Source organism: Salarias fasciatus, chromosome 16 (genome assembly GCF_902148845.1).
Source record: "Salarias fasciatus chromosome 16, fSalaFa1.1, whole genome shotgun sequence".
Taxonomy (NCBI): Eukaryota; Metazoa; Chordata; class Actinopteri; order Blenniiformes; family Blenniidae; genus Salarias; species Salarias fasciatus.
In genome coordinates this window covers 14,807,712-14,835,491 of record NC_043760.1, presented here as the reverse complement: position 1 = coordinate 14,835,491, position 27,780 = coordinate 14,807,712, and the positions used below count along the sequence as shown (strand labels likewise).

The 27,780-nt window shown below is 44.3% G+C and overlaps 1 protein-coding gene across 3 annotated transcripts in view; it reads left to right on the top strand.

The window, feature by feature from the left end:
• Nucleotides 1-27,780, top strand: part of adarb1b (adenosine deaminase RNA specific B1b) — a 122,314-nt gene that overhangs the window by 82,068 nt on the left and 12,466 nt on the right. For all 3 annotated transcript variants that reach the window (XM_030112667.1, XM_030112666.1, XM_030112665.1), the window contains 3 exons: nt 20,032-20,106; nt 24,191-25,116; nt 26,825-26,939. In XM_030112667.1, coding sequence (XP_029968527.1) covers nt 20,079-20,106; nt 24,191-25,116; nt 26,825-26,939 — 1,069 coding nt within the window. In that variant the 5' untranslated portion in view covers nt 20,032-20,078. The remainder of the gene's footprint in view (nt 1-20,031; nt 20,107-24,190; nt 25,117-26,824; nt 26,940-27,780) is intronic.

The window sequence follows — 27,780 nt, the reverse complement described above, 5'->3', positions numbered from 1 at the left end:
TCGCTCTCTGCCTCTCTTTTGCTCTCTCTCTCTCGCTCTCTGCCTCTCTTTTGCTCTCTCTCTCTCTCGCTCTCTGCCTCTCTTTTGCTCTCTCTCTCTCTCGCTCTCTGCCTCTCTTTTGCTCTCTCTCTCTCTCTGCCTCTCTTTTGCTCTCTCTCTCGCTCTCTCTTTTGCTCTCTCTCTCTCTTGCGCTCTGCCCCTCTCTTTTGCTCTCTCTCTCTCTCTCGCTCTGTCCCTCTCCCTCTCGCTCTCTGCCTCTCTTTTGCTCACTCTCTCTCTCTCGTTCTCTGCCTCTGTCTCGCTCTCTGTCTCTCTCTTTTGCTCTCTCTTGCTCTCTGCCTTTCTATTTTGCTCTCTCTCTCTCCCCCTTCTCTCTCACTCTCCCACACTCTCTCGCTTTTTCTATCTCTCGCTCTTTCTCCCCTCTCTCCTTCTGTCTCCCTCTCTCTCTCTCTCTCAGGGTGAGAGTGACGGCGGCCGGTCGGCGGCTCTAAGCTCGCCCCTCCTGAGTTAGCTGCTCCTCTCGGCTCGGCTCCGCTCTGCGGATTAGCCTAACAGCAGTGGTAGTAATTACTTAGGTGGCCACAGCTCACTGGCAGCATTAGCCATGTCTCAGCCACTTGCTTTGACACCCGCCCGCCGCCACCGCCGCCGCCCCTTTTCGCCGGCCCGAGCCTATTCATCCACGTAAACCCGGCGCTGCTGATGCTGCGCTTTCCCCGGCTCGCTCTCAGACCGACTCCGTCCATCAGTATTACACAGGTCCGTTTCCCGCCTTTTCCCGCTCGCCCTTATCACGGCGGGAATGAAAGTGGCACTTCCTCGCCGCGCCGAGAGAAGCGATGACTAAGCGGGACTTAGCGGCCCGCCGCGGCTCTGTTTGCGCTCTCAGGCGGCTTTAATGCCCCGCGCCGGAAGCCTCCTGATAAGTCGCTTAGTGCTCGAGTTCCTCCGAGTGCCCGGTGGGTAAGTGGCTAATGCTAGCCGGGAAGACGAGGTCACGTACTTACAGGAGACAATCATCAGAAGAATAATTTGACACTGGATGGAGAAAATCTCTGGGCTCGGTGTCTTTGACAGCGAGGGGGAGCGGCGGCCCCGCGCCGCTGGACTGGGCAGCCCATTAAGTGTAGATCAGTGTCTTCCCACAAGGACACTTCAGGGTGCTCATGCAAGGGTGGACCGAGGTCATCTGTCTCCACACACACACACACACACACACCACACTTCTTCTCAGATTCTTGGCTTCAAATATATGTCCCGTTCATGTTGGCTGAAAGCTGCACTCTAAATATCTGGCTTTCAGTTTTACATTTAACCACGTTGTTTGCTCTTCGCTTTGCCTCATACAAGTGATTTGACTTTGGCCAAGCCTCGGTGACTCCTGGTCACAGATTTATGACGCTCTACCCGAGGTAAAGTGCTTTAATTGCTCTGTTTGGAGTTTCTTCCCCTTCGCTTGCACTGTTCACACCTAACAGAAGTGTCGCAGCCTGAGCTGCCCTGTCAGCCACCAGGATCATTCTAATTAACTGGAGATCTACACGATCCTCCTCATATAGTCTCACACCATTAAAGAAGATGTGTTTTCCGCAAACTGAGGGGAAAAAAAGACTCAACTTTTGTCAAAATTGGTTTCTGTTCATAGAGTCTGTTAAAATGATTCCCTGGTTAGTTCTAGACCTGTGTAATATTCTCATTTTATAAATTTATTTTAAATATTCTCTTTTTTATATTGTTTTCACTATCAGGGATTCTGGTCGCTGTGGTTGTTGAGCAGCTTGTGATTGACGCTCTCCATTGTTTTTCTCACATTGTACAATAACTGATTTCGTGTTGCATTATATTCCACTGAAAAAGCCCAGCAAGCAATGTTTGTAAAAAAATAAACAACCATAGCATTTGTTTACTCGAATATCTGACTTTCCAAAACATGCAACACTGGTGGACATACTGACAAATATTAGAAAGTAGAATCCTGCAAACTAAAAGTAGAATCCCGTTTCCTGTGTTTGCAGAGGTCAAGCTTTATCATGATGCCAGAGGACAGTGGTTCCCAAACATTCCTGTCTTGAAGTGTCAAAATTACATTTGCATGTGTTAATCAAACGATATATCGATTGATGATTAAATCTAAACCATAAGCAGACCTGGTGAAGTGTGTATTCAGAGATAACAGTGTGCATCCGCAGCCTTTCTGAGAACTAAACCAAGGAAAACAAGATTTTTCAAGCCCCCACTTCAGCTCATCCTGGTCCAGATCCCGGCACAGACGTAGATTCTAAGTATTGTAGAAAAACAGGGTAGTTTTAAAGGTATTCTTTGCCCTTTTCTCCAACATTGTTTCATTGAGCTGCCTCAGTTGCAGGGAGCTGGTTTGAACAGAAAAGTCCAGCTGTGTTACTGAGACAAACTCTGCTTTGTAATGTTGGAAAATGATTGGTTAAAATGTAAACGAATCCCTTTTACTCTTCTTCTCTTATTTCCCATAATGCCTCGTTCAAATACAGCATGACTTTACATTTAAGTAAGCCCTTTTTCTTTGGAGAATAGCTGCACAGTCAGGTTGTAAAAAGCCAGTTTCCGACGCGACGATCGAGTTAAATGTACTGCAGGAGCCGGATTTGACGACGGCGCCGGCCGCTGTGTAAATGATCATAATGTATCTTTGCTCTGAGCGCGGATTAGCATACGGCGCACGGTGACTTTCAAAATGCTGAATTTGAGCACATCTTGCAAGTGATGAGCTCTTCTGTGCGTTTCCCGTAAATGTGCCAAGCCATGACGCTCGCAGACGACGCTTTCCAATGGGCCGTATATGAAATATGGAAAATGGGCGAACAGAGGCCTTTTCTGCCGTGCCAGCAAAATCTCCAGAATGAGCTTTTGCAACTTGAATGGGAAGGGGGAGGGCAAAAAAGTGTGTGTATGTGTGTGATGTACACTGCCTGACGCTTACAATCCATCGCTATAGATGAGGCTGCTCTTGAAACAAGGTTCTTCCCTCTTAGATAACCTTTTATTCTTTCCCTCCCTCTGTTTTCTTCCCTCTATTCACCGCGTTCCCCCCATCCCCAGTCTCTGCCTTCAAATGATTGAACCGACATGATTGTCTTGGCGTTCCTGTTGTACTTTCTTTGATTACATGGTGTTTGCTTGTTTTTGCTGCATGTAAACATAAAGAAAATAGATTTTCCGCCTGTGGCGGGGTAGGAAAAAGAAAAAAGCCTCCAACAAGCCGATTAACATTTGACAACAAGGATATCAAATAGAAAACACGGTGACATTAATTTACCTAACAGGGATGTGTGTGTGTGTGTGTGTGTTGGGGGGGTTTGATTATGAGCAGTGCCTCATTTAGCACCCACAAACACAGCAGCACTCTGTCATGATAAGAAATGAGTTGTGTCTGCTTGTCTCAATGTAATTAGCTTTGATTAGCACGCCGCTAATGACTGTAACCGACTGAGGAGGCGAGGGGAGAGAGAGAGTTTTGAGAGGTGAGAGGTTTTAGAGGTCCCAGAGGGGTGTGTGTGTGTGTGTGTGTGTGTGTGTCTGCATAGATGAGATTGCTGCATATGCATATGGAAAGGTTATTTTGCCATGCCTACGTAGTTGTGGTGAAAATGAGATATTCCTAATAAATATTGCAACCTTTCCAGAGAGAAGCTCAATTTTATCAATCTCCACCTCAGAAAAGTGTTCATATTGCTTGTTGGACTGTAAATTTGTCTTCACACTCCCACCTTCCATGCACAGTTTCTCTCCCCCTGTCAGCTGTCACCCCCACCCCCCCAGTTCGACAGAGGTTCCACCACCCTGTCCTCTCCCACCCGTCCATCAACGCGGCTGCCTCCGCCTGACAATAGCAAGGGCGCGAGGTGTGAAATTCAACTCCTAGATGACAGCGTCTCAGGCGCAGAGACACAAATCTACACGGACACGTCGGTGTCCTCGCACGGCATTTATTTCCACCACACGCCGTACGTGCCCCCCCACCCCACCCCACCCCACCTCGAGGATCCCACCGCATCCAAACCCGGCCTTGAACGTGACGAACGGCGTTAGGCGTCTGCACCCAGGCGAGGAAAACAGAAGGACGGAGGAGAGGAGCGTGTGATGGGGGTGAGACGGACAGATGGAAACAGATGGGGGGGGGGGGGGGGGGATTATAAAGCTGAGATAAAATGCTCCCGAGCCCCCGCAGACGTGGTTGATGGTCGACGGTTCTGCTCCACAAAAGTATGAATGCGTTGTCAGAATAACTGGAAAACGCAGTGCTCATTATTAGATTTCAGGGGGGCTGTTGTTCAAAATTATTAAAAAAAAGTCTTATTTCAGGGAAATTGTTCTTATTTTTTGTCTAAAAAGACAAATAATCTTGACAAGAAGGTTTTGTTCTAGAAAATTATTCTTATTTTAAGAAACTATATCTAACATTTTCTCAATAAGATACTACAGCTAATATTGAGCTAGAATTACTAGTAATAAGCTACAACAATGGTATACATGAAATCCCGGCAGGGGAACAAGATTTTTTTTTTCTTATTTTAAGAGAAAGACAAATTGCACAAGTTCTCAATTCAAGAATCAGCAATTAAAGTCTGAATTCATCTGTTTTTATTCACTGTCAACACTGACAACAAGCTTCACATGTCACATCATGAACAGAACCATAACCTGATGTACACTCATCTTAAAGTCAGAACTAAAATCTGAACTTTTAAAAGCAAAAAAAAAAAGTAGGTGTTTTTTGATATACTTTCAAAACAGCTGGAGTGATGGCCTAGTGGTAGAGTATGTGGTACTCAACCATGAGGTTGTGTGTTCATATCCCAGACATGTCATGTTGGTTTTTTTTACTAATTGAAATTCTTAAATTAAGTAACACATTCTTAAAGTCAGCTTCATCAAGAAAGCAGAACACTCATTTTAAGTAAATATTTCTTACATGACAAATTTTCTTACATTTTGGACTATTTTTTCTAGTTTTAAGACACATTATGGACTTAAAGTGGCTGGATTTATAGTCTAGTTTTAAGAATTCTAGCCAAGTAAATTTTGCTTACCCCATTGGCAGATTTTTTTTTTTTTTTTTTTTTTTTTTTTGCTCAAAACAAGAAAATTTGCCCAGATTTAAGAATATTTAGCTTATTTCTAGTAGAGCTGTTTTTGCAGTCCGGGTTCAGCATTAAAAATATATGCATTTCCACTTAGGTGCGATAGGTGTCAGTAGTGAGTCATTTTCAAATTGAGTTTATTTCAGCGGTTGCTAGTGCCTCGTTCACACATCGTTTTCGAGCGAAGGTGGAAAATTTTCATTGCCTTTTTGGCCTCTGTTGTCATTACAGCGTTGCTGGAAAAACACCGAAACCGCAAATGTACGAAAACCGTTTAGAAGGTGGAACTTTTCAGAGACGCTCCAACTCCAGGGAAACTGCTACTTCTCTGAAATGCTGCAAATGTGCATGAGCACCATGGCCGTAGTCTGTCCTTCTGCACAGTAACGATGGCGGCCTCCAGAGGGTCGTGACCTCCAGTCCTTGTACTGCTGCGACTTGTTAGATTAACAGTTATATTTCCATTCAAATGCTCAAGCTACGTTTATAGCGTATTGTCCTCGGTGTACCATATCATTACAAAAACAGCCGACAGTGCCAGCTCGTGGCCTTTGTGGTTTTTGGTGTTTCCTCCAACCCCAGCTCACATTTTTCTTCATGATCTGAGGATAAGATAGATGCTGAAGGGGCTGAGACGAGCTCAGCATTGCAGGTTTTCTTCCCTTCTTTTAATCTTTTTTTTATATGCAAAAAAAAAAAAAAAAAAAAAAAACATTTTACTGTTAAGAAAACAGAGGAAAGTTTTCAATGGGAACCAAAGTTGTTCCATCAGCCGCAGCATGTGCTGTTCTGCTGACTCCAGCCGCTCCTGATGTTCTTATTCTTTTGGATGCATGTTAAATTTAAGCAAACACAAGCAGGGTGTGATTCAGATCTCTGCGTCGAGGAGGGTAGTATCTGCAGACCACGTTGCTATCGAACCCGGGGCCTCCGTTTGGCTTATCTATGCTCCTCCGTCCTTCCCTTTGTCCACACAGCAGATTACTGTAGTGTCTGAGGAAATGTATGGTCCCTCAGTCTCAAGCAGAGGAGCACAGTGACCTGTGACATCTCAAAATAAATATGCCCTCACTCTGAGCGGAGATGGGAATGGATGGCATCAACAGGAGATCCGTCTTAATAATAAAGCGTCGATAAGTCGCTGACAGGAGCTTTGACAGATGTGTGGATACAGAAGCTTCAGTATCGTTGTGTAAAGACCTCGTATCTATCCAGAAGCTGCTATCTGACATTCTTCTACTGCTGTAATGGGAAGTTGGCAGGAGTGACAAATTCTTCTTTAAAGCCAGTCGTTCTTTTTCTTTTCAGTCATTCTTTTGTGTTTTACTTCAAAAAAAAAAACCCAATCTTTACCTCCTAGACATATTTCTGGAACATGGTAACACCTAAGAAAGATAAAGAGCGTTATTACGGTCAAATATGGCTCAGTTCCTGGTTTTCCTCTGTCCCCAGTCGGTGATCACCTGTGCTGATAGGTTCAGGTGTTAGGAAGTATCTCCTCACTTATACCACAGTGAAACTTCCAAACACTTTGGAAACATACACTCAGAAAAGAAATGTCAGCTTTTGGAAACTTTTGAATTTAAGTCAAACTTTGACATTCACATGATGTGAAATTTAATAGATTGAGTTACTTTGACTCTCAGTTTCTTTTCCTGGTTCTGACTGTGCGGCGTACTGGGCGCTGGCTATGCTGATGTGTCCATGCCTGCAGTCACAAAGTGGAACACACACACACACTCACACACACCTTGACGTTTGTGTGCACATGAGTTTTCGGGAGTCCTCTACCTGGGTCCGCTGTTGGGTGCTTGAACATTGAGCAAAGCAGCGGTGGTCCTCTATGAGCTGGACGCACACACACACACACACACACACACACACACACACACACACACACACACACACACACACACACACACACTCTTTCCCCACAGGCGCTCGGTGCCTATGCTGTGTCATAAATCAGAGCTGTCAAATAGATTTTACAGCTCCTAGTGAAAAGAGGGAAGGCAGCCACCCAACAACCTTGAAAAGATGGAAGAAAGCAAAAAGTAGAGGTTTTTTTTTTATTCTTATTATCAAACCTGAGACCTGGACCTAAAGAATCCATAAAGGAACAATGTCTGCACAGGTTTTAATGAGTGTGAAAGAGACACAAACTTGAAGTTTAATAGTAAGTTACTGCACCAGCCAGTCCACCAAGCACTATACACCACAAAGCCAATTGCACAGGTTTATCTGCTTTTCCAGAGACTTCAGGCTGTTTGCACTATAATCGCTTTTAGATTAATTGACTTTTCGACTCGTGCCAATTGGTGCGTTTCATGAAGAAATTTTAATCAATTGATAAACTGGCAGGATTTACCTTTTACATATCAGAAAGCAAAACTGGAGACTCGGACTCAGTCATCCGAGCTGTCGTGTTCGAAGGATATCCAGGTTTATGTCTGTTTAGTGACGTAAGTGAAAGTAACCAAGGCAAAAACAGATTAGTTTGAATCATCTGCTGTTGAGACGGACGCGTTTCATCCTCATTATGACTGAAAACAACGGTGTTCTGAAGGAGAGGGCACTGAATCATGCAGTGCGTATCCACATCAGAGTTATTTTAATGAGGTAAAACTGGGCTTCGTGGTTTTTAAATACTATTATTCCACAAGAACTCCGAGGACTTGTTAGATTAGAAGATACGTAAGAAAACAGACATGAATCCTCAAGGAGGTACTGTTTTGTGTCGCACTTTCAGCCCAGGGACGATATTTCCAGTGGGATTTATTGCCGGAGCATTGCAGCTTTACGATCACATGACCTCATATTTCTGTAGGTATCTGCACTCTGTCAGCTGACAGCTTTAAGAGGTGCAGTCAGAAGGTTGCGTGACTTCTGCTGCTGCTGCCGCACACCAACGCAACATGTCCTCGTGCGTGATGCAGCGGTGAGCGCCAGCGTGAATCACGAATCGACGTGTCGTCAACATTTGAACCTGCGTTTCAGAGGATTTCATGCGGAGGCTCGTCGCTGTGATGAACTTCATAGAGGAGAGTTTTACAAGCTTTCGATTGTCCCTTATGTGTCGTCTTTCAAGTTGCCATTTGATTTTCATCTGAAATTCGAAAGGAAGCATGAAACCCATTTTTATTAAGTGTTCATCGTCTCGGATGCGTTCCTCATCCGAGCTCATGAATCCGCTGATTGGAAGAGGCTTGGTGAGACGTCGGCGTCTGAATAGATGCCTCTTAATGCGCGGCGCCGAGGGGAAGCATGTACGTCCGACGGCAGCGCTCAGAAAGCAAATCGCTTCTGGCAGCCTAATTCACCGGTCATTAGAAGGGCCAAATTGAATAATATACTCCGAGGCAAGGTGTGTACGCACGTGTGTCCGCGCGGAAGTGTGTGTGAGGAGGCCTGGGGTGGGAGGGCCATGTCGGATGGCCCCTTTACCCCGGCCCATCAGTTTTAATCAAGCGGCGCGACAGGCGCTCCCCGCTTCTCTGTGACACGACCCCTCTCCATTAGGGCTCCGGGCACACACACGTGTACTCCATTACACCGCATTACCTGGTCAGTGCCTGGAGACACCGCCTCAGGGAGGGAGGGGAGAGAGAGGGAGATCTGGCTTTGCACGCACACACACACACACACACACACACATATATATACACACACGCACACACTAGAAAGACCCAATCCTATTTCTATTAGGATTCTTCCTCCCTCACACTTTCCTGAGGTAATCACCGGCCTGCCAAAGCCTTATTGAGGAAAGTAATGGGATTGTGGGATGGCGACAGTAACACTCACTTATCTAACTGCATACACTGACAGTTAACAATGATCCTCGAATCACTTCTTGTGTCTCTCGGTCTTCATTTGTTGCTCTTTTCTCTGGTTTTATCTCATTTTTTGCACGTTATTTATTCATTGTTTTTTTTGTTGTTGTTGTTGTGCTGAAGCACAATACATGACATCAGGTCTCATGTAAAATCAATATTATCATCGTCGGACTATTGCTGTTATCAACTGCATGTTCAGAAGGTTTGGCTCTTTATGAGAATGGCACAACCTAAAAGAAATCCGTTTATTCTCAAGAAGCATCCAGAAATCCGCCTCTTGTCAGATTTTCGTCATATTCTCTCGAGTTGTGTGTTGTTGATGTGGACTAAAATGTGTTTTTTTTGTTTTCCTCTTTAAAGAGTGAAGGCGGGATTAGCCAGAGATGGAAAGGATAGGGATGGTGGCGCTGCCTGGTGGGCCTATCAGTCTGTGTTAGGGCTGCTGAGAGCGCCGTCTCTCCTGCACCAGCCATTTCCCATGGCCATTTGTCTCTGTCCAGTTTCTTTCCCTTTCCTTGCCCCCTTTTCCCCCCTCCCTTTCATCTCCGCCTCCCCCTCGCCTTCGATTGCTCATTTTGGACTTTCAGTCTTGTTCGATCTGTTTCTCCTCTCTTTTCCCCGCTTCTCTGCTTTTGCAGCCACAGTAACTCTACTTGTTTTCATTTTTTTTTTTTTTTTGGTCTCCTCTGAACCGTTAGCCTTGGAAAATGAGCTATTTTGCCAATGGAAATCACCAACTATTAATTTATTTCTATGAAACACCTTTCCATTACCTTTTTATGGCTTTTGTGTTTATCACCTCTTTCCTCTGTTTAAACTGTCACCCAAAAAAGGATTAGGTCATGTTTTTTTACTTAACAAATGGTGCCTTTGTTAGTTTTTTCTAAAGTGAAAACAAAGATGTCTTCTGATTATTGGCAATTGGAATCTGATGTCTGAAGAATATCAGGCTCATTTTAAAGTTGTCATTCAGTGTAGATACAAAGGTTTGTATCGTTCATAATCAAATGTCGGGATCTAACTGGAAAAATTAATATTTTTACTTTATGCCACTAGGTGGCAGTGTTGTGACTTACTCATTTCTTACAAGAGAAGCCAGTGAGACCACATTTACATAATAATTCAAGTTAAAATGCGTCACTTTTGCATTTCCTTTTAGAAAAGATTTGCACTTGCACAGCAACAGCAGAAACGCTGAGAACGAGTTTGTTTTGGTTCCACTAGTTGGCGCCGTTGTTTGTTTTTGGAATTGAATCACAACAAAACACCACCAACATTTACCATGGTGAACGCACAGACAGTGGTATGGACAAATGAGGACGTTGGATTGATCTTACATTTGTCTCACTTTAAAGAATCTTCATTTTTCTTACATTTTGAATTGTTATCAAGTAAAAAAAACAGACATTACTATCGCAGCATTTTTTTTCCATCTTCATTGCAGCAGATTTTGGTTTCTAGGTGGTGAAATCCTCCCACAAATCTACAGTGAAAACTAATAAATCCTCTCAGCCTCCAGCTTTTGGCACAGCTGCAGGCAACTTTTCTTTCTTTTATGTCGGCTCAGTGTTTTCATTGGTAGTTCATGACGGAATGTGGCATGAAATTCGTATTTGAAGTCTTTAATTAAATTGTAGCTTTTGTTTTTGTGGCCCATGTGCTTAAAAAAGGGATTTCATAGTAGTGGATAGTTCTTCTGCACATGCAGGAGTTGGTGGACGATAACAACAATGGTCAGTGTCATGGCTCCCAGTCCATTTTCTCCTGGGACTTGGTAGATTTATAGTTATGATAGATATCCAACTTTGTCGTCTGTCCATGCGACTGTACGTGTTCTTGCCATTGATAAGGAGGGCAGTTCAGCAAATTCAGGAAGAAAAATAGAAGAAAATGTGTTTTAGACTGAGAGGAACGCCTTTTCCCAACATTTTTTTTTCCATGTCTTGAGAAGAAATCTTGGTGAATACATACTGTATCTCTTGAGGGTGAGACTCAAACCGGTCAAGAAAACACATTTTTTCCAACAGTATCAAGTTAATGTGGAATAGAGACCAATTCGAAAGATTCAATAATTTGATCGATAAAATGTACAGCCCCACTAGTCTATGGATCCTAACAGTTTTTAACAATATAAAATACATTCAGTTTAGAAACTAAGTTGAGAACAATCTGAAGCATCTAAAAGGTGTGCAGTGGTGATGTTCCCCCACTTCCCCCCCCACAGTCGGACTTCCTGTCTGTCTGTTTGTTCGTCTGAAACGTGTCTCCGTGTCGCCGCTGTCAGCCGTCCTCGGTGTGCGGCGCCCTCCAGCCGGGCTGCGGCTCGTTTTTGACGAACGTCGGAAAGCCGGAGCCTCTTCGGCCCACCGCTCGCTCTTGACTACCTGTACCCCCACCCTCCTCCTCCTCCTCTTCCTCCTCCTCCCCCGCAGCCCCCACTGCTGCTGGAGGGAATCATAGCCACTCACTCCCATGATTTATGACCACACCTGAAGCCAGACTAAGAAGTTTGTGTGCTTGTGTGTGTTTTATGCTACGTGTGTGTGTGTGTGTGTGTGTGTGTGTGTGTGTGTGTGTGTGTGTGTGTGTGTGTGTGTGTGTGTGTGTGTGTGTGTGTGTGTGTGTGTGTGTGTGTGTGTGTGTGTGTGTGTGTGTGTGTGTGTGTGTGTGTGTGTGTGAGAGAGAGAGAGAGAGGGAAATGCAGTCTTGATGCTAAAACAGTATTTGTGGGTTTAAAGAAACAAAAGATGGAGCGGAGATTTTGCAGCTTCAAGCAGAATGCTAAAAACCTGAGATGCTGTTTTTTTTTTTTTTTTTTTTTTTGCCGTTCGCGGCTTTGTGTGCACACTGTAATGATGCATCGCAGCACGCCTGTTTCCGTATGTGCGCCGACACGATTATCTTTAGCCGGCCTTCATGACTCGGCCGTCTCTCCTCGCATTTCATCGCGAGCCGTGACGCCGTGAAAGCAGGCTCGCAATTCCGATTGAAGGCTCATCATTATTTCATATGTTGATATTCTATTTAAAATAAATCGCTGGTGTTTTTACTCGATTTCAGAAGCCAGACGTCCCGGGGTAAAGAGGACAGACTGGGATTTTCCGTTTCATGCTTGGTTCAAGTCGATATGAGTATTGGAGAGACGGCATGAATTAATGATACCAGGGGAGGAATGCGAAAGTAAACTCGGTTTGAAATTTAAGGTTTATCATTTATTCATCTGTGGGATCTCATATTCATAATGTCTTGCTTATATATTTACTCTTTTTCCACACAACATCTCTGGCAGCCCCCGCGGATCGCCGCCCTCCCACCGTAAAATCCATCAAATGAAAGAAATCACATTGATACTGCAGGCCGCTGCTTCTCTCCACCCCCCTCCCTCTCTGCTCTCACCATCAGCGCTCCATGATGATAAATGACTGACTGTCAGATATTAGAGTCTGGAACACAATAAAAGGTTGATTCTTTGCTTTTTCCACATCTTTCCACCTCCACTCGTTTTTTTTTTTTTTTTTCTTCATCTCGGGCATTCAGCCGAGCTTTTCGATTTATAGCGAGGTATTAGCAGCGTCATCATCTATTTCATTATTGGTTTGTAGCTGATGGCATGCTAGCTGAAGTGCTAAATCTGACCTGGGTAACAGTCTTGGTTGCTTCAGTAACCCTTTTTATTATATTTCTCTATTATTGCCCAGGTTCGTAGACGATCACAGTTTTCCTTCATTTCTGGACAAAAGAGGAAGTTTTTCTGTAAGCTTAACCCACTGAAATTGAATTAGCGCTGCCACAGGCGCGAGGGCAGCGCCCATTTTTCCCTCTTAACTCCCAGCTGAGCCTGCTGTGTTGGTCCATTACCCCGCGAGTCCTGGCAACAGCGGCACCACCGCCGAGAGCCCGTCAGGCCACAGCAGTCTCCTCAGCAGACCGCCGGCCAAGCAAGCCGTCCGCCGTGAATGACTGAGGAGGCTGAAGCGCCCAGAAGACCCAAAGTCTTCATTTTTTACCTTATCAGTAACTTCATCTTCAATTACATGGTTCTAATGTAGTTTTTTTCTGGAGAATTCCAGGCTCACGTGTGGTAAACCATGGTTTATATTTTTCTCCTCCTTCATAATCGGTTTATCTCTTTATCTGCGGGCAACTGTGCTGTTTTAATTCTCATAGCAGTGTGTTTTAACCTGTTCATAATTACAAGTTATCTGCTCTTTTCAAATATAAATGTCCCTGCATTACACTCTAAGATGGCATCCACATACTTTTCGGGAAAAAAAAGCAACAAATTAAACAGGACTGGCTCCGGCTCGCTCCGTTCAAGGATGGTCTCCAATTTTGGGATTGCAGGTTTTTAGTGGAGTCAGTTCAATCCCATCCACAGCTCTCCGTGAACACACTGAAGAAGGAATTTAATGTGAACCTAAAATGATTTTCTGTGGTAAAAGCTATTCAGTGTGGGGTTTTCAGAGGTCAGGGTCGGATCAGGGTTAGTTTTTCCCTTTGAAGACCTTAGTTGAAATGTCCTTCTTACACTTTGTTGAATATCTAACATCATTATTTCCTTGCAGGATCCTCCTCTATTCATTCACAAGACCTTCTTCTGCAGAAATATTTGTATTTGAAACACTGGCTATACATTTCAAAAACCAGGTATTTTTTAGTCTACAACTTACTATGTCCAGGAAAATGTTTTCTTTTCTTTTTTTTATCTATCTGGGGACGAAACTTGGGATTGGTAAAGTTTTTCCACACAAGCAACACAGCGTTTCTGTTTGCCTCACAAATCCTGAAACAAACTCACACACTCATGTCCCGTGTTCAGTTCTGCAATACGTCATTTAAAATGGATTAAAAAACATTGTCATGACACTGATGAAACCCGCGAGCGCGACACATTTATCTCGGCTTTGTTGGAGTAAACAATTTAGCCCTGCACAGCAATTACTGTGCATCGAGGCGACGCAATAATTCCCTTTCAAAAGGGGAGTTTTCTCCATTAAAGTCACGTTGCAACACGCGTTAAATTACTGTAGAACAATGGAAAACGAAGGTAATAAATTGTAAACGATCTCCAATATGAGGGTGATACTTGAGTGGATTTTCTCGGTGCGTACGTCCGTGAGTGTGGACGTCGCTGCAGCCTCTCCTCCAGCTGCCTGCTGCTGACGGGGGGCTAAATGGGAGCCGTTTTTTAGAGTCCGTCCCGACCCTGTCACTGCAGCGGCCTGTCAGGCTGCTAAAAGTTTGAAAGAGGGGGGCTTTTGTCTTTTAATATACTGGTTAATGTGGTGCGGAGGAAGGTTCGCTCACAGGGGGAGCAGTCGGCGGCGCCGTCTGGGGAAAAATGACCAAATCGCCTATATGTAATTTCATGACAGAAGAAAATTGTACCGCATCCTTATTTTCCTCATGTTTTTTCTGCTTTTCTGTCGACACAGTTTAATGCCGAACGCAGCGAGTGTTTGTACCTGTTTGTTTTCAGTCACGGCGGCCCCACAGCGCCTGAGCGGAAGGCTAAAGTGTAACTTAAAGAGATAAGTGCTTTGAGGACCTCAGGTACCCTCAGCTGTCTGTATAATCACGTGAAAGAGCAAAAAAGCCTTTTATGTGAGCTGCCAGCGGAGGCTCCGGTTTACAGTCCGACCAATCGGAGGCCATCATCCTGTCAGGGGACCAATTAGAAGCCATCATTCCATCATTGGGCCAATTGCCGTGTCATCATCGATACAAATTGCGACTGTGTCACCTTGTGTCCGATTTTGTTATGGTTTCATCCGTGAATGGTCAAAGCCCTCCAGGGCATAATGGAGACTTTCAGTGTGAGAGTCTCGCAGGTATAAAGCAGCTGCAGGTGATTCGAAGTGTGGAGTCGGGATGTAAATGTAAATGTCGAGATGTCCAGTGGACGGACGGGACAGAGCTGTGGAGAAAGAGTGTAAGCTGAGGTCAGGAGGAAAAAAAAAAAGAAAGAAAATGCTACTCTGGAGTACAAATAGTCCCACAGAGCATGAATAAAGATGGGCGTGAGCCAAACGGAGAGATATTGCATCTAAACACTCTGGTCCCCGCTGCTCCAATCTATCATTGAGGGTTCGGGATATTTACATGGCGGCACAGAGACGCAGACTTCATAAATACGTCAAGAAGGAAACTGCAGCCAAAGCAGGTTTGTCATAAAGCAAGAAAATCAGATTGACGGGAAAACGTACAAGTGGGTAAATAACTGTTAAAGTCAAGTTAGTGTTACTTCTGGCTCCTGATGGCAGTAGTTTGGGGCTGAACTCAGAAATTCAAGCTGACTGGACCTGAGTGCAGATACTGGAGACTGCAGAGAGGCGGTCGGGCTTCCTGGTACAGCGCTCTTCTCTCACTTTTCCATGTTTCTGACATTTTTAGGAGCTCTTTCTTACAATTTACAGTGAAAGGTCAAGTAAATAAGGCAGACTGAGACCTTGCAGCCCGAGATCGGTGCAGAATGCTAAGAGTTTTGTGAGTACTAAAATGTCCTAGCAAGAACAAAAATGAAAAAAACTGTCATCTAGCACAACTCTGGATTCAACTTTCAAAGGTGTGAGAGCAATACAATTAAAGATCCTCGGTGTTTACGAGGACCATTTTCTGAAGTTGGAGCAGATTTGCAGCAGGTGCACTTAGAGAAGACGGAGATCCAGTGAATTCCCTGAAATCGCAGGTCCAAGCCGGGATAAAAGCTGCCAGAAGAAACTGATGCCCACTTTGTTGATGCATTTCTATGTTGCAAATACATCATTGGCTTTGCACAACGGGAGCTTTTAACTCCCAAGTATTTTTGTTTTGTTTTGGTCCCCCATTTCTTTGACAGGTTACTTTTAGGTTTTTCACTCTGCCTGACAGTTTGAAGACTATTTTCTGTCATTGATGGTTTTTTTTTTTTTCTGAAATAACGATCGCGAATTCTGAAGGCTGTCCTTAACTTTGACGGATTAGAGAACTGGATAAGAGAGACGGATCAGGGAGCTGCACCACAAGTGGGAGAGCTACCCAACTCTGTCTTTGGTAGCCTGTCAACGGTCAATCATAGAAGTGATCATCATACTTGATATGTTTGTTTTATGCTTTGTTTTTGTACTAGCAGTTCAAAAATCTATACCCACCTCGACAACCTACGTTTTCCTGCACACTAGGCTTTCCTCCAACGTAACGCTTTCTAAACTTTTTCCCCCTCCCCAAAATGATTTCGATGGAAAATCTTCCTGGACCGGCGTTCATAGATATTTTGTTTTGGTTGGTCTGAACCCCACGGCCTGCCGGGTTCAGACCTCTCCATCTCCTTCTGTTTTAGAGGAGATAATGATTCTCTTTTACCCAGAATAGGATTGCATTTTTTCTGTCTCCCCCGTCCTCCGCTCCTCACTCACCTTTACCTTTCTCCCCTCACCCCCGCGTCCTCCCGTCCGCCGGCGCCGCTGCCTCCGCGGCGGTGGCGGCGACGCTCTATCGCTCCGTCACAGCGCGGGCGAAGGGATGAGAGACAAATCAAAACCACCTTATTTCCCCTCAGTCCCTCTCACCGTGCCAGATTGAATTTGAGGTTTTTCATCTTCTTTCTCATCTCCCTCCTCTCCCTGCCTCCCTCGGCGTCCACTCAGAATTACCTGGAACCGAAGCGTCTCGCTGCTCGATGACGCTTATGCATGTGGAGGCAGCGGGCGAGTCGGCAGCCCTTCTTTTGACTTGCTTTTAAAAAAACGATTGATGCCGAGATCTATCAGCAATCCTGCGACTTCTAAATGTGAGCAAATTGTCCAAATAAGTTTTGCAGGCTGTAATGTTCAGAAATGTATCATCTTGAAAGAAAGAAAAAAAAAAAATGCTGAAGCACAGCAAAAAAAAAAAAAAAAACCCATCTGCTTTTAATGTTTACGGCCTTGCATTTCCTGCACAAATCTGTTGGCTCAGAGTGTGAATGAGTATAAAAATTCCCTTGTTGCCCAATATAGACCACGAGGGAGCTCTCGAGTAATATTTTCAAAGCATTATTTGCCAACACATCAGCGGTAAACATTATGTTGCTGTCAGTCCGTTTAATTTAGTGCATAGTCGCCTTTTAATGCCAGCCAGTAGAGGAAAAGTGTAGGAGTTGCTGTAGGTGTCTGACTCAAACTGACGCATTCCTTTGGACCAAAAGCAAGGAAACAAAGAGCTTTATGTAAACCTGATATCATCTGTCCATTCATATTCTGTACCTCATTCAAGCGAGCGTTGCAGGGAGCGTCTCTGCTGACTTTGGGCGAAAGAGTGAATGCTGTGAAGATATTGACAATTATTTGCAGGGCAGAGACGGTTACCTCCGCTGGTAATTTGGGAAACGGAGAAGTGTAGTTACGTTTAGGGTGTCTGTTTACACGACAGCTGAAGTGGATAGAAGCTCCACTGAGCTTTCATTTGGTCCATTTTTAGCTGCGTGGAAAGTAATTCACTTTTTTGAAATAATGGTGCGAATGGGGTCCCAGAGTTATCAATTAACGTGTATGCATGTGTTTTGGAGTACTTGGGGAAACCGACGCATGCACAGGGAGAACATGCAGACCCAGTTTAAAGCAGGAACCTCGAGTTAACTGTGATACAGTCACAACTCCATTATACATTCATTTGGCCCAGCAACGTAGAGCATTACATTACTGGATTCTCTCCATCGTTGCATTGTTTTTCTCTCCTATTGCAGAAAGAGCTTAAATAAGGGTCATGAACTCCGCTCAACATGGAAATAAAATCCTTCTTTTTCAACGCAATGCAATGACACAATGTAGTATTATTCTAAATTGCATATCCACTAAATGATATTTTGCAGTTCTCTCCCTACTGACTTCACCTGATTTCAGGAGCAGCGAGAGATTTATGACGGAGGCGGACCATCTAAGAGTCAGAAATGATTGCAGTGTGTTCTGATTGGTCTGCCGAGCAGAGTGTGTGTGTGGGTGAACATCAAGACGGAGGAAATAGATGAATAAAACTGCTGTTGTTTGGGGGGGTTTCCTTTTTTTACATTAATTTACTTTGATTTGTTCTCCAGAAACACTGGTTAAGAGTCTCAAAGCATAAAATCACATTGTGCAATGCAGAAGCAACAACTTGTAAGTAAGCGAAGTAGTCTTGCATGGAGATTAGGGTATTAATCGTGTGTGTGAGTGTGTGTGTGTGTGTGTGTGTGTTGAAGGGGGGCCGGGGGGCACCTGGCTCCTGCTACCTGAGAAAAATGACTCTCATCTCGCACTCTGTTGGACCTTCTCCCACCCGTCCTCTCCCCCCCACCCCACCTTTTCATTTTCAATTATGGGTTGGAATATGAATCTTTAATAGGGTGATAATTGTGCTAGCATATTTGCTGTCACCCACCATTAGCCCAGATTAATTAGCCCATTTAGTTTAGCTTAAGAAAGTGTCTGGCTGAGGAATGGGGGCACTGATGGAAGGCGGATAGAGAGACAGAGAGCGAGAGAGAGAGAGTAGAATCAGCACAATCTGTTCTGTATCGCGGTGCCATCTTTTCCCTGCTTTCTCGCCGACTCTTTGTGTTTCTCGCTTGTCTGCCTCGCCCCTCTTTTCAGCTTGAACTTTTTTTTTTCCCCCCCTCTCCTCGTATAACTTAGTCTGTTTCATCACTCGGCGCTCATCTGCCATGCTCTCAGCCATATTTTTTTTTGTCGCTCCATCACTTTTGAAGTGGTTGTTGGAGAAGAGTGGCGGAGGAGTCGAGTCGTGACGCCGAAACTTTCTCAGAACTCCAGATTCTGTAATTACCGAACGACCATCAACCACTGGTGGAAGTTTTTCAACCCAACTATGAAGTCCATGTCTTGGAACTGAAACAGTGATATGAATTAATTTCATTTTTTCAGTTTATCGTTTACACAGCAGTGTCGCTTCACACGGAGATGGCAGAGATGCTGAAAACAGTAAAACACTGGTGTGTATGAAGAGCTGTTCATGTTGGTTCTCGATAGTTTTGGTGCTTTCTCCCATCACTAAGTAGTTTATGAAACACAGTGTCACGATTTGGATTCAGCTTTTTGGACTGTACAGAAAAGAGCCACTGAAATCAAAGCTGCTCCTACAGGTATGTTTACCTTGAAGGGCAGATATCAAAAGTTAAAGTCAATGATGTGTGTTACAGAAAGAGACAGGGCCGCGCTCCACTGTCGCTCTAACAGAATTTCAATTTTTACCGGGCGCAAGCAAGTTTGACTTCATCTTATAGCGAACTCTTGTCTACCTGCTCAGAATCAAACAATGAAGAAGCAGCAAGTATTAAAAAGTCTCTTTAATATTCTCTTTATCATTGCCTCATTGCATGTCAAACATCAACCCAGAAAAAAGTGTTTCACCATGTTTTTTCTGGAGTTAATTTGTTTTGGTGCTGAAATCCTCCACATTTTAAACATAGCTGCAGAAAAAAGTGCTGTAGGTTCTTCATGAGTTGGAGCCAATATCTTGGATTACAGAAAATGATTTGATTCAATATTAGTGGGGGAAGTATTGCTTAATGGAGCTTTAATCGCAGTCGCCACCTTGGGATAAGGTGTGTGTGTGTGTGTGTGTGTGTGGGTGGGTGTGTGTGAAGCGACTTGGCCATGTCACTGGCTGTATATCTCTCAGCAGGCGGAGGGAAATGAGGTCTAATCGGAGGGATATTAAAGTCACAATAGACTGCTCCTGCTATTAAGGCCTGTCAGCCCTGGCCTCCTCTCTCACCTTGATATCGCTCCGTCTCTGAATATTTATATGCCTACATTGGAGGGGGGGGGGCTTCCATGGGGCAGTGTGTGCACACCTCTTTGTGTGTGTGTGTGTGTGTGTGTGTGTGTGTGTGTGTGTGTGTGTGTGTGTGTGTGTGTGTGTGTGTGTGTGTGTGCGCGTGCTGGTGTATCAAGCCTGAAGTTTATCATCCCTGTAGCTGCTCTGGCTCACTGGATATGTTGATTTGTTGGTGTGTGCGTGTGCGTGTGCGTGTGCGTGTGCGTGTGCGTGTGCGTGTGCGTGTGCGTGTGTGTGTGTGTGTGGCTCTGCTAATGTCCGTGCCTCTGTCCTCCCCCCACCAGGTGCGGCGGGGGCCAGGCTCCTCTCAGGTCCGAGCAAGCCCGTCACCATGGACGTGGACGAGGAAGAGAATATGAGTGAGTGGTCTTGGACTTTTCCCACCAGTCCGTCCGTCTGTCTGTCTCTGTCTGTCTTCCTGTGTGTGCCGCACCTGGTATTTACACGTAAATGAATATTTTTGCCCCCCCCCCCCCCCCCCCCCTCCTCCACCCCGCCCCGCCCTTCTGTCTCCCCGCATGCCTTCCCTCTTCGTCCCTCTCCTGTCTTTATCTGCTGTGTAATCAGTGTAACTGAATTTTGCTCGCTTGTATTATGCAAGTACTTGTTAAGTTCCCAGGCTGCCGGAAACAAACACAGTGCCACATGCCATGCAAAGTGGAATTAACTCCAATTAATTCCCAACACCCAAATACTCGAATGCTTAAAGTCTGTGTAAAGCAATGATATGATTTTAAATATCTGTCTAAACTGATTGGCCCACTGAAAACTGACCTTTTCTGAAACGCTCCGAGTCTGCCTTCATGGAAAACACAACTTTTCTGATGCACTACTAGTGCACATGCACACCACTGCTGCGATAAATCATAATGATAATGGACTAAATAGTAATATAGTGTCATGACTTCCAGTCCATGCTGTCCTCGGACGTTTTATGGCTGAGAGTCTCTGCAGAAGCAATCCAACTTGGTCATCTGTCCATATAAATCTCTGTGTAGTCTTTATTTTTATGACGCGTTGTCGTTTTATTCCAGAAACAGCATCAACTAGTGGTCCTTCATTAAAATTGCAGTGCTTGCAGCATTTCTTCCATTTCAAAAATGATACAGTTTCACTTGAAATCTTGTCGTGTAACAGGATCTAAAGTAGAAGCTTAGCTTGAGTGCTAACAAGAATACATATGGACACAGATACGTTTACTTTTAAGTAATTCAAATTAGGCTGGTTGTTTTCTGTGGTGCAACGAACCCAAAATGCAGACCTCCCTTTGCTTTACGCAGACTTCAAAGAGGAATTCAGTGGAAAGTCCAGAGTTTGGTACCTGTTGTGCTCTATTATATTCTCATTCCGAGGTGCCATCTGTCAATTTGCGTGAGCAAGATGGATCTGCCGTTTGTCCTCACCCGAACCCAGATGCACAGCGGCGCATGCACAACACAGACACCCGGCGCTAGTGCTGCCAAAAACTTTCCCGACTTGCAGTGATCAGAGAAGCTTCAAGAGCTTTTCAGATTTTCCTCCCACCTTCTCACTTCTTCTCTCTTTCGAAATTCCGCTGCACTCTTTCTTTCTTACGGAGTTTTAATTAGACGTTTGGGTTTGAACCCAGTAACGGAGCCTCAGAAGACACACAGAGACATGACCGAATGAGCTTCCTGGCACTTCGTATAACGTTGAGCTCGCAATCAAAGGCGGCTGTCGTCCCGGCGGTGCCCTACCTTGCTGTACAAATGAACGCTTCTTATTCTGGTGTCACACTCGGTATTTCCGCTCCGTAGAGAAGTCTGCTGTTACGCGTTAAGTCAAATGAGCAGGAATTGCGTTTGTTGTTTACCAAAGCCTCTGAAGCCCCCTCCTTACTTTTTTTTTTTTTCTTCCTGCTTCGAGCCAGCTTCTTTAATACCGAGGGAACACCAGAGGAAAACATAAAAGAATTCTTAGCGTTTAATGTGACAACCTTCGCAGCACTTGAAATTCTTAAATTGCATGAATCATCCCAAATCAAAGTCCTAACAGACAAGATGGACTTCAACTGAAGTTGTGCTTTAAAGACTGTTTCTTCTTTACTTTTTTATTATTTTTTTTCTGTCTGCCATATTTGGTTGAGGCGACTCCCACATGGGATTTCAGTTCAGAAAGATCCAAGTTTATTGCGTTTATTTTTTTTTTCTTCTCCTCTTTGTGTAACTAATAGATGCTGATTACACAAACACGGGCATGGTGGTGACCACAGACGTGCATGTGCGTGCTGTAACTCGGTGCATGGCATCGTGGCTGCTGCTCGAAGGCTCTTGAGCCCTGCTGGCAATTCATCCCGCAAATTTATGACTCTGTAAAACGATTGCTTTCACTTCTAACCTTTCACAGTGCAATTCACACCTCATGTATTCAGTTACACACTTTTGAATGGAATTGTGGAATCCTAAGTTTTTCTGTGTAACATTTTATTTACTCCCTGTGCCTGTTGTGTGTTTCCATTTTCCAATTGGCCGACTGGTCATTATAACTCAAAATGTCACTGCATTCAGCCTTCACAGAGAAATAGAGTGAACCGCAGCACTCGGTGTTTCATGTTTTGAATCCTGCTCTTCCAAGTTCTGTTTTTAGGGAAGTGTATTGCATCACACACGCGAAATGATCGAGATAAACTTGAATCAATTTGCTGGGTTTTTTTCTAAATTACGATTAGTTTTCACTTCTTAAAAAAATTGCTGTTTTTCTGAGTTAATTATTCATGTTTTCACAAAAAATGTAAGTTGTTGTGAGTTCTTTTCCTCGAATTGAGTACATGAATCAATTCTATTTCTACTTTAATTTTTTTATTATTAATATATTTATATTTTTATACTAAAAAGACTGACAACAACCTTTGCGAGAACTGCGTAATCTGTTATGTATTTTTATGTTTAAGTCTTTAATTCAGAAAAGCAGCCTGGATTCTTTTCCCTTATGTGAATGCAATACGTTTCTAAATGTTTTTAACCATTTTCCGTCTCAGTTAACATCCTACTGCTCATGATGAAGCGTTTGTGTTAAAGGTGATTTGGGGAAATGGAGCTGATCCAAATATAAAATTTCAGGTTTTGTTGTTGTTGTAATTGTGCAGAGTGACATTGTCCTTATATAGTTCTTTTTTTCAGTCTGTCAGTAAAATGCCAATTTGCAGAATGCATGTATACACACACACGAACAAACTCTCTGCACGTTTTCAGCTCTGAAATTTTAAAGATGTGCCTTTTTGGTGTTTGTGACATTCAGGAACAGTTTTCTTTCCGTTTCCTTGCTTTGAGTCATGTCAGCTGCAGTATGCAGATGGTAACTGCATGTCAGAACAATTTGCGACCCAAACACTGTGTTCTCTGACAAGCTCTCCGTGGGGGGGGTCTCAGAGGGGCAGGGTCTTACCAATGACACCCCATATTGGAAGCCATTCTTTTGAATTTAAAGATTTCCTTCATTCTAAACTCTGAAAACAGTCATTCTTTAGACAAAAACAAAATGTCATGTGTAAGGAGTAAACAGCATTTTAACCACCTGCCGTGTCACCAGTCCAGCCTTTCCTGCAGTAGGTGGAGTCTTCTCCTTCTGCCTCTTTGATGTACTCTCCTGTTTGCCTGGTCCTCAGCTCCTCCCCCCTGCACTACTCCCCCCTGCACTCCCTCAACCCAACCTCCAATCCCACTCATGCACACTGCGGCCTCTCTTTCTCCTGAGTACCGCAAGGAGTAACCTATCAAGCCTTTGCTGAAGGATGTTATAAATGAAAATTTTTGCCAATATTCCATCCACTTTGTTAACTGGATTCAGTGATATGTGTTCCCCCAGTACAGGCTATCTCAGAACTCTGCGGTAAAAAAAATTAAAAAAAAAACAAAAAAAATGAAACCCTTGAGATGTCCTCCGTCTCTCCATGAGCATTGAAGTTTGTTAAAAATTAATAGAGTGATAAAGGAACAGCTCCGTTTTTGTGTGTCTCTGTTGAGTGTTGGTGTGTGTGCTCGTATTTGTGTGCATTTATGTTTGAGACCCATATCACTGTGTAACCTGAAAAACGTACTAGTTCTTATACTTAAAAAGACCCTTTACCTCTTAAAAATAACTCTTTTTCATTACTGCAGCTGTCAAATTGCCAATGAAGAGTATTAAATCCAAAATTTCCCCAAAAGTCTTGCAGCCATGTTTATGATATTGGCAAATGTTTACCACTCAGAATCCAGTATCTCTTCTCAGAGAAAATAGGCGAAGCATTTTTTTGGCTACTTCTAGGAACATGAGTAGTCCATATCTTATGTTGAAAATAATTATAAATCAGCTTGTCTTGCCATGATAAAGGAACACAAATCATTGGTTCAGTTCCAAAGAGTGATAAAGGAATCTATAAATTTTGCATTTACAAGATCCTGCAACGAAGGCGTTGTAAGTTACTCTTTCTGGGCACCGCAGGTTCAAGCAGCACCGACGTTAAGGAAAACCGAAACCTGGACAACGTGTCCTGCAAAGACGGGGTGGGAGTGGCTGAGCAGCTCCCCAATGGAAGTGGCCTGGGCAGTCGAAAGCGGCCCTTAGAGGAGGGCAACAATGGTCACGCACATTCCAAGTTCCGGGCTAAGAAGCGCAAGAAAACCCCCGGGCCGGTCCTGCCCAAGAACGCTTTGATGCAGCTGAACGAAATCAAACCGGGGCTGCAGTACAAACTGCTGTCTCAGACAGGGCCCGTCCACGCGCCGGTGTTTGTCATGACCGTGGAGGTGAACGGACAGATGTTTGAGGGCATGGGCCCGACCAAGAAGAAGGCCAAACTGAACGCGGCGGAGAAAGCGCTGCGCTCTTTTGTTCAGTTCCCCAACGCGTCCGAGGCCCACCTGGCCATGGGCCGCACGCTGACGGTGAACACGGACTTTACATCTGACCAAGCCGACTTCCCCGACATGCTCTTCAACGGATTTGAGACACCGGCCGCAACTGAAGAAACCTTCTTTCTAGGCTCCAATGGTAGCAGCTCCTTAAACTCGCTAGGGGAGTACCCACTGCCCACACCACCTGGCAGCACCCTTGCCCAGGCCCCGTTGCCCCCTCCATCTGCGTTCAGCTCGCCCTCCAGTGGCAAAAACCCAGTCATGATCCTCAATGAGCTCAGGCCGGGCCTCAAATATGACTTTGTCTCGGAGAGCGGGGAGAGTCACGCCAAGAATTTTGTGATGTCGGTCACGGTGGACACTCAGACGTTTGAAGGCTCAGGACGCAACAAGAAGCTGGCGAAAGCCCGGGCAGCGCAAGCCGCCCTGTCCGCTCTGTTCAACATGCAGCTAGACCAGACGCCGTCCCGGCAGCCCATACCCAGAGAGGGACTGCAGCTACATCTACCACAGGTAAGATCTTTTGGAATGAGATGCTTGTAGTGGACGGTGCTCCTCGTGTTCAGTGGATGTGGATGGAAGGGTTGGCTAAGATGATTGAAAACCTCTATTGGACGGGTTTGCCCATTTCATGCTAAGCTCTTCATGTCAAGGAACTTTCTTTGTTATCGCTACACTTAGGTGATTTTTTTAAAAGAGCTTTCTGACAAGCAAATATTGACTGATGATGAGTATTCCTTCATCGACCCATCACTTTGATTTTCCTGCCTTTTTTTCACAGTCCATTTGAAAACGTTTATATTCTTGACAATACGATACAGTGAAACGTTTTAAGATTAGATAGTTCTTCAAGATCATCATCGTTAAAGTGTGATCAGGAACTGGGTCTGAACTGAAAAGGAAAGCCTTCCTGTGGACCTGTCTGTCAGGCAGTAAAGAGGTCGCCTCTGAAACTGCTCCGCCTGTCAGACTCCGCCGCTCCACCGGGTTATCATTAAAATCTCATTCACTTCAGGTTAGCGGGGACTAAGGGAAGCTGGTACCTTCAGACTTTGCCGTCGACGTGCCTGCCAGCGTGCGAGGAGAGATAACGCGGTCGCCGGAGCTAATCAGCTCAACACACTGTCAACAGTCCCCCTCCTCAAGCCGTTCGCTCCTTTCTTTACTCACTTCCCTCCACTTGTCAACTGATTTATTTAAAAAGCAGCCCCGGTTTAACGACAGCGCCCCCACTAATTGCTCTATTAAATCTTTGTCGCTCTATATTTAATTCCTGCAGCCAGTTTCCATCTGGCAAGGCACTAATGAGGAAAATGGGTCCAGTGCTGTTAATAATAATGAAACTTCAATTTTTTTTTTATTTGGTTTCTTGACGGTCAAAGTCAAGAAAAACGGCACATTGTTCATTAAGGAAATATTTAGGGAACGTAACACAAAAAAATTACACAGTAGTAGTAGAACTAAGGGCAGCTGTTTGCCAGTTCATGAACTGCTTTGGACCCGTTTCTACCATTAAAGTGAAGTGAGCTGTACTTCCTGCAGTAAAAAATGACCTTGGCCTTCAAAAGTCAAGTTCTCCCGCTATGAGCGGTTGACTCTGAAGTAGCAGGGAAGTAATATTGGACTAATATCTTTAATTTGTGATCATCCAGCCGTCATTTCTCCACGTGGTTGTCTTCATTTTCCATCACATTAGCAGCAGATGAGGGGCTGGAAAAGAGGAGGGAGCGGCAGCCGTCTGTCCAAGAACTAAAGACGTGTGAAGTTCACTTTAGGCTCCCGGAGAATTCACACCAAACCTTGCAGACTGTCGGTGAACACTTTGTTCACATTTGCCGCTCAGGTTTTACGTGTTTGCCCGTGTGGCTCGCCATCCCCGGGAGGGAGACGGCGGATCGTATCTGTCACGCCGAACTCAAACAGTGTTGCTTGAGCGATGGTTAGGAATACCTCAGGGGGGTCAGCCCACTTTCACTTGTTGCTGTTTTTTTTTTTTTTTTTTTTTTTTGAACGCTCCGACTCTTGTTTGAAGTCGAAAGCAAACACTGTGACAGGTACACCGTGCTCCAGGGGAGGATAGCATCAGGCGCGCTTTGTAAGCTGACACATCTGACACACGCCCGTGTCTGTGTGGCTGCGCACATGTGACTTCCTTCGTTGTGTGTGTATGTGTGTGCGCGCGTGTGTGTGCGCGTGTGTGTGTGTGTGTATGGGATTCCAGGTTCTGGCGGATGCCGTCTCTCGCCTGGTGGTGGATAAGTTCAGCGAGCTGACAGACAACTTCACATCCCCACATGCACGAAGAAAAGTCCTTGCAGGGGTCGTCATGACAACAGGTAGACTCGTGAAAAGAGGCGCTTTATGTGCTTCAGATGCTGCAACACGAGCAGTGATGTTTTTCTCGAAAGCTCTGCAGATACAGTGCGAGTTGTGTAACATTGTGTGTTTTTCAGTTACAACACTTCAGCCACTCTTATATTTCTGTCTCTGGAAAAAAAACAAAAAAAAAATCCATCCCTTAATAAAAAAATATACATCATAATGAGTGAGAAATGTGTAAATAAAGGACGGCCTCATCAGCACAGGTTGAATTAAATCAAAAGTCGCTCAAATAACTGACAATTGAAAAGCTCCATAAACCATTGTCACTTTAGCATTTATGATATGGGGTCATGCAGTGGACGGATTCCCACAAAGCACTGCTCTGCATGTAGGACTTTCATTTTTAGCGCTTAATGCAGTCGTACTTCATTAGCATTTAGATTGTAGGAGTTATTTATTTTTCCACATATTGTTACTTGCCCTTGATTTTTATTCAACAAAAATTCGCCTGGAGCTGCAAATCAGGTTGAAATGAGGGAAAACGACGCAAAGTTTTATTACATTATTTTAGGCAGTTTTAAAGATTTGTACAGTGTTTTAGTTCTTTCAGTGGATTTAATTATTTAGCTGTCCTACATGTGTTTGCTTTGGCCTCAGACCTTTGCGGTTTAAGCTCGTTCAGTTTAGTCTTTTTTTTTTAGACATTTTGAGCAAATTCAGCAATTTTATTTCAACTTGTCAAACCAAATTACGCTCTCTCTCTTATTTTTTTTTTAAACATTTTGGCCATTTTTCCTCATCACATTTTCTCTTTTTTTGTATGTTTGAGCTGCTTTTAGCCAGTTTAGGTATTTT